At 40.9% G+C, this 18,929-nt stretch overlaps 1 protein-coding gene and 1 non-coding gene across 7 annotated transcripts in view; one reads left to right on the forward strand and one right to left on the reverse strand.

The window, feature by feature from the left end:
* Positions 1-18,929, reverse strand: part of LOC115259365 (uncharacterized) — a 298,623-nt gene that overhangs the window by 8,445 nt on the left and 271,249 nt on the right. For all 6 annotated transcript variants that reach the window (XM_062845477.1, XM_062845473.1, XM_062845476.1 and 3 more), the window contains one exon: positions 15,675-15,878. In XM_062845477.1, the coding sequence (XP_062701461.1) occupies positions 15,675-15,878 (204 nt within the window). The remainder of the gene's footprint in view (positions 1-15,674; positions 15,879-18,929) is intronic.
* On the forward strand, positions 8,643-8,715 carry Trnav-cac (transfer RNA valine (anticodon CAC)). Its single transcript has one exon. It is a non-coding gene; the product is annotated as a tRNA-Val (tRNA).

Below are 18,929 nucleotides of genomic sequence, written 5' to 3' on the forward strand. Positions count from 1 at the left end.
TGGTAGCTAGTAGAGACAGGCTGGCTTGATGGTGTTTGAATAGCTCTACTTTTGCAACCGAATTTCTTTCTCTATCGGCTTTTGATGATATCGACGATAGAGCTCCACGTTGCAGATTACCATCAACGAATTATATACCGCAGGAATCTATTGATGAAGACCTGCAGCCGTTGAGTGTTATCCACTGACACACTCCAGGTTTCACTGACGTACAGCAGCACAGATATGTAGATCTTGGTGCCACCATCGCCCCCTATTTGGCTACCAAGATATTGAAAGGTTTATATATTCTCCACTGCTTGCCCAGCTACCGTGAAGCTGGAAGGGTTGACCTTATTTACATCCCACGATTTAGTCTTGTTGACGTTGATGGTAAGACCTGCGCCACTGAGGAGCGATCGGCAAGAACTGTTAGAAATAATTGTAAAAAATCCCAAGCAGAAAAAATCCGGAGCATCTTTAGGATAAATTTCGATAGCAGCCTAGGAACATTCCTGGAGGCATTTTGGAAATATTTATGAAACATTCTGGTTTCTGTTGAAGTTCATAGAAAACTTCAATTTTAAAAGAATTTAATAAAAATCTTTAGCTGCAACTCCAAAAGAGACTTATGGAAATACTTCAACAAAATCTTCGAGAAACTCCAGGAAAATTTCTAGAGAAGCTTCAGCAAAAATCCGGAAGCTGTTTAAGGAATACTTGGAAAAGATTTATGAAAAATTCGTGAAGCAACTTCAGAGCAACTCCAAAGGTAAATCCAAGAAAAGTTCTTGGATGCGTTCCAAAGGAATTCTAGAAATACTATAAGAAACTCCAGAAAATTTTCTGAATAAGCAATTTTAAGATAAGCTTTTAAAGAAATTGTTTGAAAATCTTCTGGACCAACTCCAGAATAAAGTTCAAAAGAAGATCCAGTATTTTTGGAGCGATTCAGAAAAAAAAAACATATAAAAGTTGCATGAGAAATTTCTGAAGTGGCTTCAAGGCAACCTAGGGGCGACTCCTAAATTGTTTGTTTAAATTTCAATTTGAAACTCAAACATTTTTCTAAAGCAAACCTATGAATCTAAATTGTGTTTTGTTTTCCTTAAAATACAAAAAAAAAGTTCTGCTAAATATATTGTAGAACCACAGTTATTAGTCAATTTTTGTTACTTAACGAAAAATAAAAACTACATGAAGCAAGTTTGACCCTTATACACGGTTTAGATGAACGGTTTAGATTTTCAATAATTGTGTTGTAAAATGGTTCTTTTTGTTGTTTTTGTTCATCGATATTCTATGCGGCCCGCCGGTTGATCCCGAACAGGGTTGTTAACGTTAATCAACGATTAACGCCGTTTCGTTAATTCGTTAACGTTAATTGTAACGATCAACGATTCTTCCGTTGATTTTTTGGAAGCGTTGATCAACGTTAACGTTAACGCGGAGCGTTGATTTAACGTTAACGACTCCGTTAATTTTACGTTAATTGTAGTACATATATAATTTTGTCAGTGTTTCATCTGCTTGTCTAAGATATCACATAAATCGCAGACAAATAGATGTGACACTAACGAAATTTCAATCTTATATACCTCATGATCCTGATTACTTAGAGAGTTGGTGTCTTCGGCAAAGTTGTTTGGCTGGTCAAGGACTAACCGATAATATGACTTTAGTTTCAAAATTCCACCGCTAGGCGGCACTAGTGAGCTAACAAATTTTGTTTTTCATATATATCAGGAAAATTTGCAAAAAAATGCAACTAGCGCCGCCTTCCTACAGAAACTTGAACCAAACGGTGATTATTCTGAAAGCCCTTGATCTACCAAACAATATTGCCGAAGACACCATCTTTCTACAAAAACAGGATGCTGATGTATGCGAAATTTAAAATTTGTTTGCTCTCTAGCGCCGCCTAGCGGTGGAATTTTGAATCTTAAGTCTTATTATCGGTTAGTCCTTGACCAGCCAAACAACTTTGCCGAAGACACTAACTCTTTAAGTAATCAGGATTACGAGATAGATGAGATTGAAATTTCGTTAGTGTCACATCTATTTGTCTGTGATTTATGTGATATCTTAGACAAGCAGATGCAACACTGACAAAAATTTCCATCCCATATATCTCAGGATACTGATTACTTAGAGAGTTGGTTTCCTCGGCAAAGTTGTTCAGCTGGTCAAGGGCTTTCAGAATATGGGCCGTATGAATCGTGATTTCACCGCTAGGCGGTGCTAGAGAGCGTACAAATTTTACATTTCACATATCTAAGCATTCTGATTCTTTAGAAAGATGGTGTCTTCGGCAAAATTGTTTGGTAGATCAAGGGCTTTCAGAATAATTATCGTTTGGTTCGAGTTTCTGTAGCTAGGCGGCGCTAGTTGCATGTTTTTGCAAATTTTCCTGATTTATATGAAAAACAAAATTTATTAGCTCACTAGCACCGCCTAGCGGTGGAATTTGGAACCAAAATATCCATCAACTGTAAGTCCTTGACCAGTTGTCTTGTGGGCAACATCAAATTATGCATTCGTTTAGACCAAGCATTTGCTCTCTTGCCCCATTAGCTAACCCAATATTATAAGTGGCAACTCTTTAGGCGACATATTGGAGCTTTGCCTAGTGCGCGAAGAGTTATTAGTCCACTAATATGGGCGCTTTTTCATGGGCGAAGCATTTGAAGCAACCTTGGCCGTTTTAAAAGCATAATTGAAAAGATGGCCGACAAAACAACTAGAACGAATGATTCAGGAAAAAAAATATTGACTCGAAATACATATAACTCCTTTCACATGATTTACAAGAAAGGAAACTTTAACCTAGCTAGGTACTTACATCAGCTTCCTTTATTTTTCGCGTTTAGAATTGAACGTCAGCCTTCGGTAAAACAAACTATCTAGGTATGCATGATTTAGATTTTGCTGTCCTCTAAACCTGAATGCAGTAGTGGTTTATTCAGGTAACGTTGCTTGAGTTCTTGCTGAGATAACTCTGAAACTAGAAACCAATGGGAAAATTTTTGACATTTGCATGGATGGCTACTGTGATCAACTCAATAGCTACTTAAGATGAGTCACGTTTCATAATTGTTCACAAACAACATGTGGGTAGCCTAAAGACACCGGGGGATAGTCATGGACAAAATTAGAGCGGTTTGGGCACTTCCAGTCCCAAAGACGAGCACGTTGGGTGTATTGCATAACAAGCGCGCTCAGTTTCACAGCTGAAGGTGAATAATACACTAACACCATTACTTCCCTCCGAAGCATAAACTCACGCTTCCTGAGTAAGTCGGCAAAGCATTTTGCAGGTTCTTGACGTGGACGTTATATGTAGATTCAATTATGACACTGTCAAATGCCGGCGCACAAGCTCCTCAAAAAAAATTGTCTTGCTAGTGAGTAATGAAAAAAAAACTTGTCAAACACAAATAATAATCTATCCAAAAATTGAAAAAAAACCCACAAGAGTCACACAGATCACAAAGCATATTACATCAATCAACGCCAAAATTAACGGCATTCGTTGACGTTAATTTAACGCATTCCGTTGACGTTAACGTTAACTGGCTAGAAAATCAACGCAAAGCCGTTGACGTTGATTCGGATGAAAATTAACGTTAACGGCGTTAATCGTTGATTAACGTTAACAACCCTGATCCCGAATTATAAATTTGGTCCGCGGTATCCTTCAGCCTGAGCACCACTGTTTTAGTCCCACTAAGGCGACGTGAGACATCGGGTGAATGGCACCGGTGGTATTTGCGGCTTTCTCGCCTTTGTCACCTAGGGAGTCCGGCCACGCTCTTTTGTCCCGCCTACATAAGCGTTTCACTCCCTTCTTGAGAGCCGAATAGCGCTGACGGGCTACGGCTTTGGCTCCTCGTGTTTTTGCTCGCTATATCACGACTTTGGCGTGTAATCTGTGATCCACTGCTTTCTATGGATGCGTAACTCACCCAAATTATTATTTTCTGAGGATCTTTGGGGGCATCCATTTAGTACGTCACGCAAAATTTGGGAATTTTTGACCCCCCCTCCCCCCTTCGTACGGGTTTTTCGTATACCTAAAGCATTGCTTGTCACACTTTCCGGAACCCCCCCTCCCCCCTCTAAGCGTGACGTACTTAATGGATGCCCCCTTTTCAGAAGCTTACACAAGCGTTTCCCAGGTATTCCTAAAGGGATTCCTTCAAAAATACGTCCACAGAAAAATACAAAAAATACAAAAATACATTCAGAAAATCATGTTTTTCATATTACTGAAACTTCAGTTTTTAGTTTGTAGTTCTCCAGAAACTCCTCCTGAGATTTCTTCATGAATTTCCCTGTGATTTATTCAGACATTTTTGTAGACGAAGGTTTCTTCATGGATTCCTTTAGAAATTTCTACAGAAACTGTTTTAAAGACCTCTGCTGCGGTTTTTTATTAAAGGTTTTTTTTTCAGAAATTGCACAAACAAAATTTGGAAGAATTCTCGAAAGAATCCTTGAAGGATTGTCTGAGGGGGTTCTTAAATATTACTCTTGATGATACCACAGACAAAATGATACGTTTAGAGATTCCTAGAAGAAATTCTTGAACATTTTCTGGTGGGTTCCTGGACAAACGTTCCTTAAGCAATTCCTTAAGTTATCTCTAGAGTGAAACTCCTGGATGAAAGCCTAGGAGAATATCTGAGGAATATCTGAATTTTTAGAAAGGGAGCATCCATTTAGTACGTCACGCTGAATTTGAGAATTTTCAACCCCTCCCCCTGTAAGATACAATCAATCAAAGGTGTTATCCCGATCACCCAGTGAGAGATTTTCGATATCGATCGATATCGATTCGTTTTGAATCGATGGAGATCGCTATCGTCAGATAAAGCACTATAAAGGAAAACCGATTCTGGTTGATAGGGATCTTCTCCAAATTTATATCAGAATGATCGGCAGGACTTAGTCTTAGTCAATGCCTATATTGATGTAACTTACACACTAAGGCCTGCCTACTACAGCTCGGCCATTCTGACAATCTCGATGTCCTCATCGAGACAGTCATAAATTTGATCCTCTCACATGTGTCCAGAAAATGGCGGCGTCATAGCATATATTAGATTACTTGAAAAGTTTCTCCAACGATTTCACAATCGGAAAACTTCTATTTAGTCCCAACTTTTTTTTAGCAACGATTTGTTGATGACTCCCAGAAATTCTTGGTACGTCCATTGAACTGCTTTCCAACAGGTATTTTTTTCACTTGAAATTCCATCGAAAGATTGTTTTCGAAAGCTTTTCCATGGGCGAGAACTCCATCCCCTAGAATAGAATACGCAGATCTGAATCGGCTTGAAAACTTGGCGAGCTTTCAGTCATCTTGAATAGATTTCCCAGGAATTCTTGTAGCTCCTTTGTATCGGCGAGATTTCCAACCCCTAGATTGGATTCCGCTTTATCGAGTTAACTATACTGCTTTTGCCAGGACAGAATCGATTCCAAAGACCGTTGGCGATCCCACTTCTGAAGTTGTAAGATACAATCAAACAACGTTATCTGTTAACTAACGTTAATTAACTGTTATCTTCTCCAAGATGTAACTTATACACTAAGGCCTGCCTACTACACACCCCCCCCCCAGCCTCATTCATACGGGTTTTTCATATGATCCTCTGCACGAATTTACGCTGGCCTGCTCACTCCCACAGAAAATTTGACGTTTGAGTGGTGCCGACACCGCTCAAAGCTCAAATTTCGTGTGGGAGTAAGCAGGCCAGCATAAATTCGTGCAGTGGGCAATACCAAATGCATTGCTTGTCACACTTTCCAGAGCTTAGAAGATTTTTTATACAATTTCTGAAGGGATTAGTACACAAAAGTCATTGAAACTGCTGAAGGAACTGAAGGAACTGTTTGAGGAACTCGAAGAACTCCCTTGTGTATAGGTCATAGTATCTACCAACGTAATTTGTTGTCTGTAAGAGCTTTATGACTAAGGTTTATACTCACACAGACTCGGGTCATTATGATCTATTCAGTCATGAATTCGATAATTCTTCAAGGGATTCCTAGAACTCCTATGGATAAAGGTCATCGAATTCACGAGAGCTACTAGTTGTATCTAAAAACATTATGAATGAGGTTATACTCTTACAGCCTCTGGAATCTATGTTCTATCAAGTGGTGGGTTCTATGCTTATATAGGCTTCTCCGAGAACCCCCTGGGGTATAGATCATCGGATCTACAAACGCGATCAGTGATGTATTGGAGCTTTATGAATAAAATTTATGCTTACACTGTCTCATGCAACTATGTGCTGTCAAGTGGTGTGTTTATTGTATGTTTGAGGATCTCCAAGAACTTCCTTGAGTATAGGTTATCGTTTCTTCTAAAACAATCACCTGCGAGCCTATGAAGTCCCTTATTCTCACCGGAAACCTCCTGAAACGCCTTGAAACAACATGAAACGCTTTAAACCGCTTCCGTGAAATTCACTGAGAGCCTTTGAGTTCCATTTTTTTTTATTTATTTCTTTATTTCGTCAATCCAACGTAGACTAGTACATAGACATAAACATATACATAAATTTTGTTTTCTATTTCTAAATAATGCATTTTATTGTTTTTTCATAGGGGTCTAAAAAGTAGTTCGTTCAAATTCTGCGTGTCTATTTCTGTTGTTATTGAAATATTGTTTCAGATTATGCCGAGACATTGTAAAGTCAATCATTTCGCAATGTTCATTATAGATTGACATCATTTGATTAATTGGTCCAAATTTAGCGTAATCCGTCCGATTATAACAAGTTTTAAAAGGTGTTCGACTACGAAGACGCCGTGTAGGGTGAAGCCCCCCAAAACTCGAAATGTCATAAATCGCCCTGAAACGCATTGAAACACCTCTGAAACCTCCGTGAAATTCACATGTGAGCCTCTGAAGCCCCCTTAAGCCCTCCGAAAACCTCCTGAAATGTCATAAAACGCATCTAAAACCCCCCCTTGAAACCTCTGTGAAATCCACCTGAGAACTTCTGAAGCTCCCTATATCCCCTCTGAAACCTCCTGAAATACCCTAAAACGCTTCAAAACGCCTCTCAAGCCCCCATGCAACCTCCACGAAATTCATCTGCGAGCCTCTGACAGCCCCCCCCCCCTTAAGCTCCACCTAAACCTGCTGAATCGCCCTGAAACGCATTGAAACGTTTCAAAACGTTTGTGAAGCTCACCAGGAAGCCTATTAAGGTCCCTAAGGTGCCTCTTAAACCTGCTGAAACACTTTGAAACGTTTTGAAACGTCTTAAAACTCCTCTGAAACCCCTGTGAAGTCCTCTGAAACCATCTGAAGCGCCCTGAAACGCCTCCGTTCCTCGCCTCCGTTCCTCCCCCTAAAACTCCCTTGAAATCCCTATGACCCTTCCCCCTTTACAATTAAAAGCCTTGACCCTTCTCCTCTTTGCCTCTGCTAGCCACTTGCCCTTCTAAAACTTCTTTGCAACCTTGAAATGCATTAAGGTAAAAATTCTATTTAGGCAGTCCCGACTTATTACCTAGGTTCAGGTGTATATGATTCTGAAGGTTTCCCACAAACATTTTTGTCTTCGTAAATACGTCTCTGAACCCAACGCACAATCAATAATGGTCCGAGAGCCATATTTATATAAACAAAAATATATACTGTTAGTTTTAGCTACATGCTGTCTTCGGGTTTATTCATGTTTTTTGAACATTTTTTTTCCAATAATGTGAAATTAGGGTGGTCCAGACTCCAGATGATTCTCAAGATCACAATGTCAACTTTTTATTGTTTCCATACAGAGCAAAATAATGATCTACAAAGTTTAAAATCACGTTCTAAACAACTACGCCGAAGAAACCATATTGCTAAAATTTCTTATAGGGCACTGCACTGTTTTGATTTTGTATGGAATTTTGAAGTTTTACTTGGCCTTGTTGTTTACAAAATCTCAATAAGAGCGAAAGAGAGGGAGAAAATTTCGTGCAGAGCCCTTTAGTTTCAGAGATAAGAAAAAAATAAGGGTGACACCCGAAAAAAAAAACGATAACATTTTATAATAAGCATATGAGCATAAAACTTCGCTGTCTTTAAAAAAAATGTTGCATAATAAATGCACTAAAACTGCTCGGAACAAAGTTAATTTCACGCCAGATTTATCCTATCTAATTTATTTCCGCTTCAAAATAACGTTCATTTCGATACAACGTACAAACAGAACCTTTTTTTACGTTGTATCGATGAGTACCCGTTATCAATTTATTCACCCCTTGATCGCCACGACATACGTAAAGTGCGATTCCTCTAGCTGGACGGATAAAATACATTTTTTATTACCATGCAACTCCACGTAGCATTTTTAAAGCGTGTACCGCTGCTCGAGTTCGATTCGAGCACTCCGATGATTTTCACCACACCACATTCTTTTCACGCGCGTGGCTTGGCAGCCGGCCGGCCGGCCGGCCGGCGACGGTGTGTTGTGTTATGTTTAATCATCTCTTTCATCGTTCCTTCTGGAAGGCGATTCTATTTTTAGCTATCGTTACCTAGATCGTTACCAAGCGAACGATGAGCGGCCGATCCCTCACTCATACCAAAACACAAGCCATACTATTCGCAATGTAACGCCGCAACTGATGCCAACGAAAGCTATTGAATGGTATTAGTTTTCGTAGTGTAGTGGTTATCACGTCTGCTTCACACGCAGAAGGTCCCCGGTTCGAACCCGGGCGGAAACAGGTTTTCTCTTTTGTTGCCTGTCAATTGATGAGATCGCAAAAACTGCAACAACCGCGAAGCGACGCTCGTCGTCGTCGTCGTTGTTGCCATGAAAAATGCAGTTTTTTTTTCTCTTGCAACCGCCTAATTGAAAGTGGGTGACACCGTGGTAACCTTTCCATTTACGCGTGGGTTATCACTCATCATCGTCGAATCGGTTGGAGGTAAGGTATTTGTTTGCTGGAAAACAGCAGCTAACGAATCGGTCAACCCCTTTCTGCCAATTTGGTTATTAGGATTTATTTTTATTGAATACCGGCGTGGATCTAAGTGCGGGCCGCGGGGTGGATGGGATCCACTGCATGCCATCATAGCGGGATCCAGAATAAAAAGGAAGCAAATTGCAGTTCAGCGGAAGAGTTTTTTTTGATCCTGCAGTGTCCCCAAATGCGTGTATTTTGTGGCGCGTTGTTGGTTGGTGCAAGTGCATTTTTGTTTCGTTGCATTCCTTTGAGATAAATAAATAATGGTATTCTGAGCGGAGTGTTTCGGCGAGGCGAATATTATATCTATAGAAACAAGATGGATGGGAGTGGGATGGAGGGCGCGAGATTGTCGCTAATGGGCGCGCAAATCTGCTGCTGTTTGACTGAATGTATAGATAAGGGTAAATGTAGCAGTTGTGGGTAGACGCTACAGTAGTTTTCACAGTTCGATGTGAAGAAGATGGTCCAGCTGGAATAGGGGAGTGGAACCATCTCGGCAGGGCTCCTATTTTGAGCACTTTTCTGCTATAACTCAGCCAACTTTGAATCAATTGACACAATTTTTGGAACGTGGTCAAACACGTAGAGTATATAGCCATGTACAAAATTTCAAGTCAATTGGTTTGGAATCGACTGAGTTATAGCGGAAAGTGCCCAAAATACCGGCCACTGCCGAAGTGGCTCACTACCCTAGTAATGGCTCTTTGTCTCGTTGTGTTCGTTATATGGTGTTTTGAATTGTCCTCTGTTAAATCGTTTGACTTTTTCGTCGTTCTACTTTTAGCAATGGAGCAAAAGATGCATGTATGAGCTCGTTTTGGTGAGCTCGTTTCATATAATAGAGATTGATTTCATAATGACTCAATGGAAGGCGTCACTGCAGGAATCATTGTTCAATTTCACCGCCTTGTACCTAAAATGGGATCAAGATTTATGAAAAAACTGAGAAAAACGATGGTTTTCATATTTCTCCTAGCAAATTAAGATGACAACTAACGTTTTCACACTTTTCATTATGTAATACATATTATCAAACTTTTTTAATTGATTTACTACCAGAAGCTAGCAGTAGGAAACTCAAAAATGCTACTTGTAGCGGTTGATTGGCTGGTCTATGCACGACAGAGAATCATTACGCTTACAATTGGTTCTCTCACCCTAGAAGGTGATTTGCTTTGTAGTTTTTTATTTGCCACGGAATGCGCCTGGCTATGCGGGTGTTGGAAACGTCCTGTTTTTGTCCGACGCGACGTAAACTGGAAAAGATTGTCTTTTTTAGTTTTATTTTAAGGCGCGAAACTGGTTGCATTATAGCAACTGCGCTATGGTGGTGGCCGCCACCATAGCTAGCTGTTAACAGCTAAAAGCTCGCTTTTAACAAAAAGTACAAATGATAAAGTGCAGGCCGGAATTGAAATAAATTAATTAATCAACATGCAAATAAGGGAGAACAGTTCGGCATGCCTCCTCTTTGTTTGGTAGGTATTGATATTCAAATTTCGGCGCTGATAATAGTGGATACAAGCATGCGGTCTAAACCTTTTACGTTTCAGATTAATATTTCAAAGAAAATTTCGGAAAAAATTGTTTATGGAAAACTGATAAACATTTTTCATCTGAAAAAAAAAAATCAGGAGGTGCCTTGATCCTTCCGCTAAATGTGTCTGGAAACCAATTTTGGAAATGATAGCTCCGTTATTTAATAACAAATCAGCCCAGAGATCTAAAAGTTTCGGGATATTATAGGCCTGTGCTTCTACCTTTTGAATCCGGCTCAAAAAGACGTGGTTTTACGAGATGAAAAATAACGTTGCATACCCAATCAAGTACTACGAACCTGCGTGTACCATAAAGAATTTATTCACGTGTACGTGAGGTGTTCTAGGTTCTGTAAATCATCAGAAACTTCAGAATGATCAACCAGGTCCATCAAAGGTTTCCAAGATGCCCTTAAAAACTAAACATATGTAATAAAGTCCTCTGAATCTAACTCTAGACTCTAGATGAAATGATAATCAAGCTTAGCTTTGGCGTGATGTCCTCGGAAAGAAATTCGAAAGTTCTTGTTCTCAGATATGATTCATATCCAATCAGGTCCTAAGATATCATTCTCACTAATGATATCAATGATGTTTTAAGTTCTTCGAACCACCCAAGGCTTCACATCAAGTGATCTAGATCTACAGAAGACCGTCAACAGCATCCACGATGATCTTAGCAATATCATGTGATTATGAAATTCAAATAACTCAACGTACATATGTACAGATGGGTAAATTATTGGTTAAATTGAGAAAAAATCCACAGCTCAGGTGAGATTTGAACTCACGACCCTTAATATCATGTGCCTAAAATTCAGTAATTCTGTTTTATTCTACGATACTCGGTGAAAACCTGGTTTTGTTTACCTATTTTTCAGATGTGGTAGGTCCTCCAGGTTCTTTGAAATCTTCTTGGATTCAGAATAACCGTATAAATCAGAGGGATTTGCTGAGAACAGCAAAGCTCTGTAGCCAATTATGTCTTACGGTAGCCTCGTGAAATCGTAAGATGTTCCAGATCTGACTTAAGAACTAAGAATTCAGATCTAAAAATGTATTAGATTATCCATAGCTTTTCAGAGATAAGGTATGTTCAGAGATAAGGTAGGTTTCCTCCATTTGGGAAATTTGTGCCAAAAGGTAACATTACCTAAATTGAGGTAACATTACCTAAATGGAATTTGATTGTGTTCAGAGCAACCAAGGTTAGATAAGGTTGGTTCACCGTTAAGAAGTTAAGAAGAGTTTAGAGTGTGTGCGTAGAGTTCATCGGATCTGAAAGCGTGATCAGCCTGAAACATCTTCAAGTTCTTAAGAAACCGCCTGAAACACTAATGAAACTCTTTGAAACGCCTCTGAAAGACCATTGAAATTCCGCTGAAGCTCACCTGAGAACCTATGAATCCCCTATGAAACGCCTTGAAACGCCTGATAAAACCCGATAACTTCCCTGAATTTCACCTTCGAGCCTGTGAAGCACCCTAAAAATCCTCTCAATCCTCCTGAAACACCTTTGAAAGTCACCTGAAATTCTCCCGAGAGAATGGGAAGCATCCTAAAAACGCCCGGAAACGCCTCTGAATCCCCCACTGAAGTTCATCTGAGTACCTATGAATTCTCTCCGAAACGAACCGAAACGCCTGTGAAACCCCGAAAACTTCCCTGGACCTCACCTGAGAGCCTGCGACATAAAACACCTCTGAACCACCGCGAGGGGTTCAGGGGTAAACTCACCTGAGAAACTGTGAAGCCCCTCCAAAACCTCCAGGAATGCCCCCCCCCCCCCCTCAGCTCCCCTGGAAGCATGTGAAGCATCCCAAAAACTCCGGGAAACGCCCCTGCATCCCCCACTGAAGTTCATCTGAAAGCCTATAAAATCCCTTCGCCACCTGAGAGCTTGTGAAGCCCCCCAAAACTCCTCTTATATCTCCTTACAGCAAGAACTCAAAGAATTTCCTAGAACTAGTCACTGTATCCCAGGGTCAAAACTCACCACAGAAATTTCAGTACTTTCTACTGGAATCACAGGAATTCTCAGTATCTTCATCATTAACATCGCACTGGCTTCCTAGTATTAGTTACTCCCAGGACTCTCCACTAGAATTTCAGTTTCTCTTTACTTTAGAACACTTGGTAACTCCACTAGCACTACATAGTACATCTTCACTGGGCTCTCAAGATTTAGTGCTGGAATCCTAGAGCTTCTCAAAAATTCTCACTGAAATCTCGTGACTCCTTAACGGAATTCCAAATCTTTTTACTGTAATATTAACTAGTAGTAGTCACAGTAGTAGTAATAGTACGGTTTACACTAGAATTTTAGTATTTTCTTCTGGGATCCCACGACTTTGAACTATAATCTTGGAACATTCCTTTGCATTTCCAGGACTCTCCACTAGCATTACAATGCCTCTTCATAAGAATTCTCAGCTTCCTCACTGGAATCCTAGGATTGGAATTCCAAGATTTCTCACTGGAATCCCATATTGTCTTCTGGAATACCAATACCTCTTACTGGAGTTCCATGATTTTGAACTGGAATCTTGGAACTTCTTACTGCAGTTCTATGATTTGTTATTGGAATGGACCCTTCACTGAAATTCCACTTCTCTCAACTGGAATCTATGGACTTTCCAATGCATTGTTACGACAAGTCAAAGAAATTACAGGGTTTTTCTCTAGAATGTTAGTATTCTTTATTATTTCTCGCTTGGAATCTCGGGATTCCTCACTCTGATTCCATTTATGTTTATTGAAGTCTTAGTACTTTCCACTGCGTCATCAGAAATAGCTATAGAATTCCTCAATTTTACTCTATTTTATTTTAGGAATTTCGGTATTATACTCTTATGCATTTCTGTGATTCTCCATGGTGTCCGGCCATTTGGCCGAATGCCGTTTAGCCGAATGCCATTTGGCCGAATGCCGTTGGACCGAACGCCATTTTGGCCGAATGCCATCTGGCCGAAAGGATCGTTTGGTCGAATGCCGTTTGGCCAAGAGTCACAGAAATGCATAAGAGTATAATACTGAAATTCTTAAAATAAAATAGAGTAAAATTGAGGAATTCTATAGCTATTTCTGATGACGTGAATCGTGATCAAAAAAATTCAGAAGTTTTTGACATTCTAACTGCCAATATGATCATCAGAAATATTTCCTTCTTTTAATCATAGGCTATTCTTTCTAGTTTTGACATTCAGAGATTAGTTGGCGTTAAAACTGCCTATATTTTATCAAAGATTTTTCCTTCTTTGACTCATAAGCTGTTTTTTTTTTCAAGTTATACTGAGGCTGGAACAGTTAGACATGGTACAAATTTCCCAAACGGAGGATAACGTGCCTCTGGAGCCGACCTACTGATGGTCACTTAAGTTCATCATTCATTTTCGAGCAAACGGCATTCGGCCAAATGACCCTTTCGGCCAAATGGCGTTTGGCTTAACGGCATTCGGCCAAATGGCGTTCGGCCAAATGACCCTCTTCACTGAAATTCTAGGACTTTTTACTGAAATCATTTCACTGCATTTCCAGGACCCTCCACTAGCATTGCAACACTCTTCACTGGAATTCCAAGCTTTCGCACTGGAATTCTAAGACTTCATGCTGCAGTTCCATGGATTTCTATTGGAAATTATTTTTATTGCAATCTTTCGACTTTCAGCGTTATTAGTACTAGTCAAAGAAGCTACACGAAAAATCCTTGGGTTATACACTCAAATTTCAGTAGAACACTTATATATTCCACTAGATTTAAGGAGGAGCTGGAGGGACTTTGGGACTGTGGGAACCCCTTACGAACTCCGGGATGTATTCGAGAATAGATCTTTTGAATAACACTTGGGGATCCCTGAAAAAAAAATGAGTGAAATCCTACGAAGAACTCTAGAAGAAATCCCTGGAGGAACGTTTAGACGAAAGAGAAACTTTGAAGAAATCAATACAAAAACTCCAAAAGAAATACCTGCATAAATCGCTAACCACACTAATATTTAGAACTTCACAGTAAGAGTTTTAAGATTTTTTGTTGGAATCTCAGGGTTTATTATTTGAATTCCATTACTGAAATTCTGAATGAATTCTTTCCGAAATTCTGAATTTTTATTATAATTATATTTTATTAAAGACACTTTACCAAATTAGTTGGCATTCGTGTCCAAGGGAAATTCTGAATGAATACCTTCCGTAATTCTGAATGAATTCCTTCCGTAATTCTGGATGAATTTCTTTCGGAGTTCTGGAGGAATTCCTTCCGGAATTCTGGATGAATTCCTTTCGGAATTCTGGATAAATTCCTTTCGGAATTCTGGATGAATTCCTTTCGGAATTCTGAATGAATTCCTTTCGGAATTCTGGATGAATTCCTTTCGGAATTCTGGATGAATTTCTTTCGGAATTCTGGATGAATTCCTTTCGGAATTCTGGATGAATTCCTTTCGGAATTCTGGATGAATTCCTTTCGGAATTCTGGATGAATTCCTTTCGGAATTCTGGATGAATTCCTTTCGGAATTCTGGATGAATTCCTTTCGGAATTCTGGATGAATTCCTTTCGGAATTCTGGATGAATTCCTTTCGGAATTCTGGATGAATTCCTTTCGGAATTCTGGATGAATTCCTTTCGGAATTCTGGATGAATTCCTTTCGGAATTCTGGATGAATTCCTTTCGGAATTCTGGATGAATTCCTTTCGGAATTCTGGATGAATTCCTTTCGGAATTCTGGATGAATTCCTTTCGGAATTCTGGATGAATTCCTTTCGGAATTCTGGATGAATTCCTTTCGGAATTCTGGATGAATTCCTTTCGGAATTCTGGATGAATTCCTTTCGGAATTCTGGATGAATTCCTTTCGGAATTCTGGATGAATTCCTTTCGGAATTCTGGATGAATTCCTTTCGGAATTCTGGATGAATTCCTTTCGGAATTCTGAAGGAATTCCTTCCGGAGTTCTGGAGCAATTCCTTCCGGAATTCTGGAGGAACTCCTTCCGGAATCCTGGAGGAATTCCTTCCGGAATTGTGGAGGAATTCTTCCGGAATTCTGGAGGAATTCCTTCCGGAGTTCTGGAGCAATTCCTTCCGAAATACTGGATGAATTCCTTCCGGATATCTGGATTCCTTCGATTTTTGATCAGCCTTAAGGTATGTAACCCCTCAAACCACCCTACTCACCTGGAATGGATTTTCCCAGCTCCAGGTACTCCTGCACCGAGGGACTTAGAAACCCGGGCGGCACCACCGGTTGCACATCCCCGGAGTTCGCATCCCCATTGTCCAGGTTTTGACTTGGTTCCTCGTCCACCCGCTGGGACACCACCGATACCCGCGGCTTCCGACCGCGTCGTTTGGTCCGCACCACGCTTTCTTCGTGACCGTCTGCAAATGGAAAAGAAAAGGGGAAGGAAATGGGGTCAAAAATTAGATAAGTTGCGAAAACATTCATCCGTAATCCGTGTCATGATGGTTGAGTATCGTTTGAAAAATTGTTTAGGAGTCGTTCGTCAATTCCCACAACCCTTGCATAAGTTCGTTATTTTTTTTTATTTCTACGACAAGGAGGGTGGTTGAGGTTGTATGTCTCGCGTTTTATTACCATTGCTGAACACGAAACTCAGACGGTGAGGAAGAGGAGAGTTTTTTTCTCTCCCAACTATCAAAACACTCGTTGTGATTGGACTGCAAATGCAAAAAAACTAGTCACGGATTCGCCACGCTCGTTATTACTAGAAGCGATTCGTTGAGATGGCGCGCGGACGCGCGCATCTTCAACTTTTACCGCCTTTTTGGGTACGTACTTGGTTTCACAGCAACAAGTTCCCATTTTGATGTCTAGAAGCCTCTAAACGTTTTTAAGCTTCAGGTCATTAAATAACTAATTTCCTATCCATATTTCACATTGCCGTACACTTTGAACCAACCAGCCAGGCTGATCTTCAGCGGCCTTTTATGGAGACGCCAATAGGTCACGGAGGGCCACATTCCACCTGTTCGGTGGGCGCATCTCTTCGCTGCCACCAAGCACGAAACCGTGCAGATGACTAGAAGATGCGCGCCGCCTTTTGCGTAGCAAATGTTTTCGGTAGGTATAAGCAGATGGTTTGGGTCAGTAGTCACGCTGGTTCAGGTTTAGCTCAGCACAGTGTGACAATAGTAGTGGAAATTTCGTAAAAAAATAATATATTGGCGCTGTTTTGTCCCCGGTCAGATTCTGTTTCATTTCCTTTTCGAGAATCGAATAACGCTGACGGGCTACGGCATTGACTCCTCGAGTTTTCGCTCGCTCTATCGCGGCTGTGGCGTTCCTTCGCTCATCTGTCTTCCTCCAGGTATTATCTGTGATCCACTGCTTTCTCCGGGTCCGTAGCTCACCCAAATTATTCTCGCCGGTGGCGATGAAGGCTTTCTTGATGGCACTCCATTGATCTTCTATACTTCCACCTTCCGGAATATCCGCAGCATGATTCCCCAGCTCCTCGACGAAGGTCCTTTTCACTGCAGCTTCTTCCATTCGCTAGCAGGCAGGTCTCCAAGCGACAGGACTCGAGCGCCAAGCGACGGCGTCACCGGCCAACGACAGTCTGGCGAAGTTCATCTGGCCCCCTACATTGATACCACTAACTTTACTGTAATGTAATGTAATCGTATTGTTGAAGAGGTAGGAGTTAGGGCCATAGGGACGCCAGGAGCTTTCCGTAATAAAGCCGTCATTATAATAGACAATTCGCTGCTTTTCCTTCCTGTTGTGAAGCCTCGGCGGAAAGAGCCGACCCTGAGTAAGCTGGGAGTCGTTGTGACCGTGCGGGCGTAACGACTGTAAGTTACAAACTCTATGTGAAACTCCATGAAGGATACCTAGAGGAGCTGTAGCAGAAATTCATAGAGACTATCTGTATATAAATCCTGGGGAAATCTCTAATGAAACTCCTCGAGAATCCCTGGAGAAACTCCAGGAGGTAATCGTGAAGAAGCTTCAGGACGAATGTTTGGAGTAGTATCTGGTAAACCTTGAAAGTTACCCCTTTTGTTGCTTCTTGAGCAACCTGTAGATGAAACCTAAGAGCAATCGTTGGAAAAATTCCAGGAACAATCCCTGGAGAAAATCTAGCAGTAGTCCCTGGAGTAAAAGAACTCCAGGAGAAATTCTAAGAAAATATGAAAGAGAAACCATGGAAAAAGACGGATATTACAGGATGAATCCCTGGAAGATCTACAAGAAAATTTCTCAGAGGGAAGGAACCTTTGTAGTAACACTAGGTTGAACCTCTACAGGAACTCCAGTACAAATCTTTGAAAGCACACCAGGAGAAATCTCTTCAGCAACTTCGGGAGAAAGCTCTAGGTCAACTCCAGGTGGTATCCATGGAAGCATTCCAGGGAAATCCCTGCAATCACTCCAGGGAGAATTCCTAACAGAACAACAAGAATAATTCTTAACAGAAATCCAGGGAATGTCTGAAGGAAAACGAAGCGGAATTCCTGTAGGAGATCTAGATGGAATCCTTGGTAAAATTTCTAGAGGGATCAATGGAAGCATCCTTGGGTGAGCCCCAGAAATATAATTAGGAGAAATGTAAATAAATCTGTCCGGCCATTTGGCCGAATGCCATTTGGCCGAATGCCATCTGGCTGAATGCCATCTGGCCGAAAGGGTCGTTTGGCCGAATGGCCGAATTATTATCAAATGAATTTAGAGGCGTGGACAAACTCTGGATGACATGGTAGCAGCCAAAATGATCATCAGAAAGATTTCCTTCTTTTAATCGTAGGTTTTCCTTTCTAGTTTTTAACATCAAGGCGTTAGTTGGCATTGAAAATGCAAATACATATTGTTGTCAGAGATTTTTCCTTCTTTGATTTATAGGCTGTTTTTTCGTGGTGGTCATCATTACTTTCTCGGCCAAACGGCATTCGGCCAAACGATCCTTTCTGCCAAATGGCGTTCGGCCAAACAGAATTCGGCCAAATGGCGTTCGGCCAAACAGCATTCGGCCAAATGGCGTTTGCCAAATGACCCGGAACCGGAAGAGTCTCTGGCAGCTCTCATGGAGGACTCCTAAGGGAATCACTGGAAGTACTAGAGAGAATCACTGAAGGGATTCCACGGAAAATCTATGGATGGATTTCAGGGGCAGTTCCGGAGGGACTTCAGATGGAAGCTCAGGATAAATTCCAAGAGGAATCTCTGTAGATAGTCTCGGAGAAACCCATTTAGGAACTTCAAAAGAAATCCCTGGAGAAACTCTAAAAACGATCTATGGCTCGAGAAATCTCTGGTACAACTGTGAGACTCCTGCAAAAATGCCCTGGAAGAACTACAGGAGCAACCCTGAAGAAACTCCGGGAGAATTTTTGAAGCAACTAGATGGAAAATTCCTAGCGAAACAATTGGGGTAACCTGTGAACAAACTCCGGGAGGTATGCCTGGAG

The sequence above is a fragment of the Aedes albopictus genome, chromosome 1, assembly GCF_035046485.1.
Source record: "Aedes albopictus strain Foshan chromosome 1, AalbF5, whole genome shotgun sequence".
Lineage (NCBI taxonomy): Eukaryota > Metazoa > Arthropoda > Insecta > Diptera > Culicidae > Aedes > Aedes albopictus.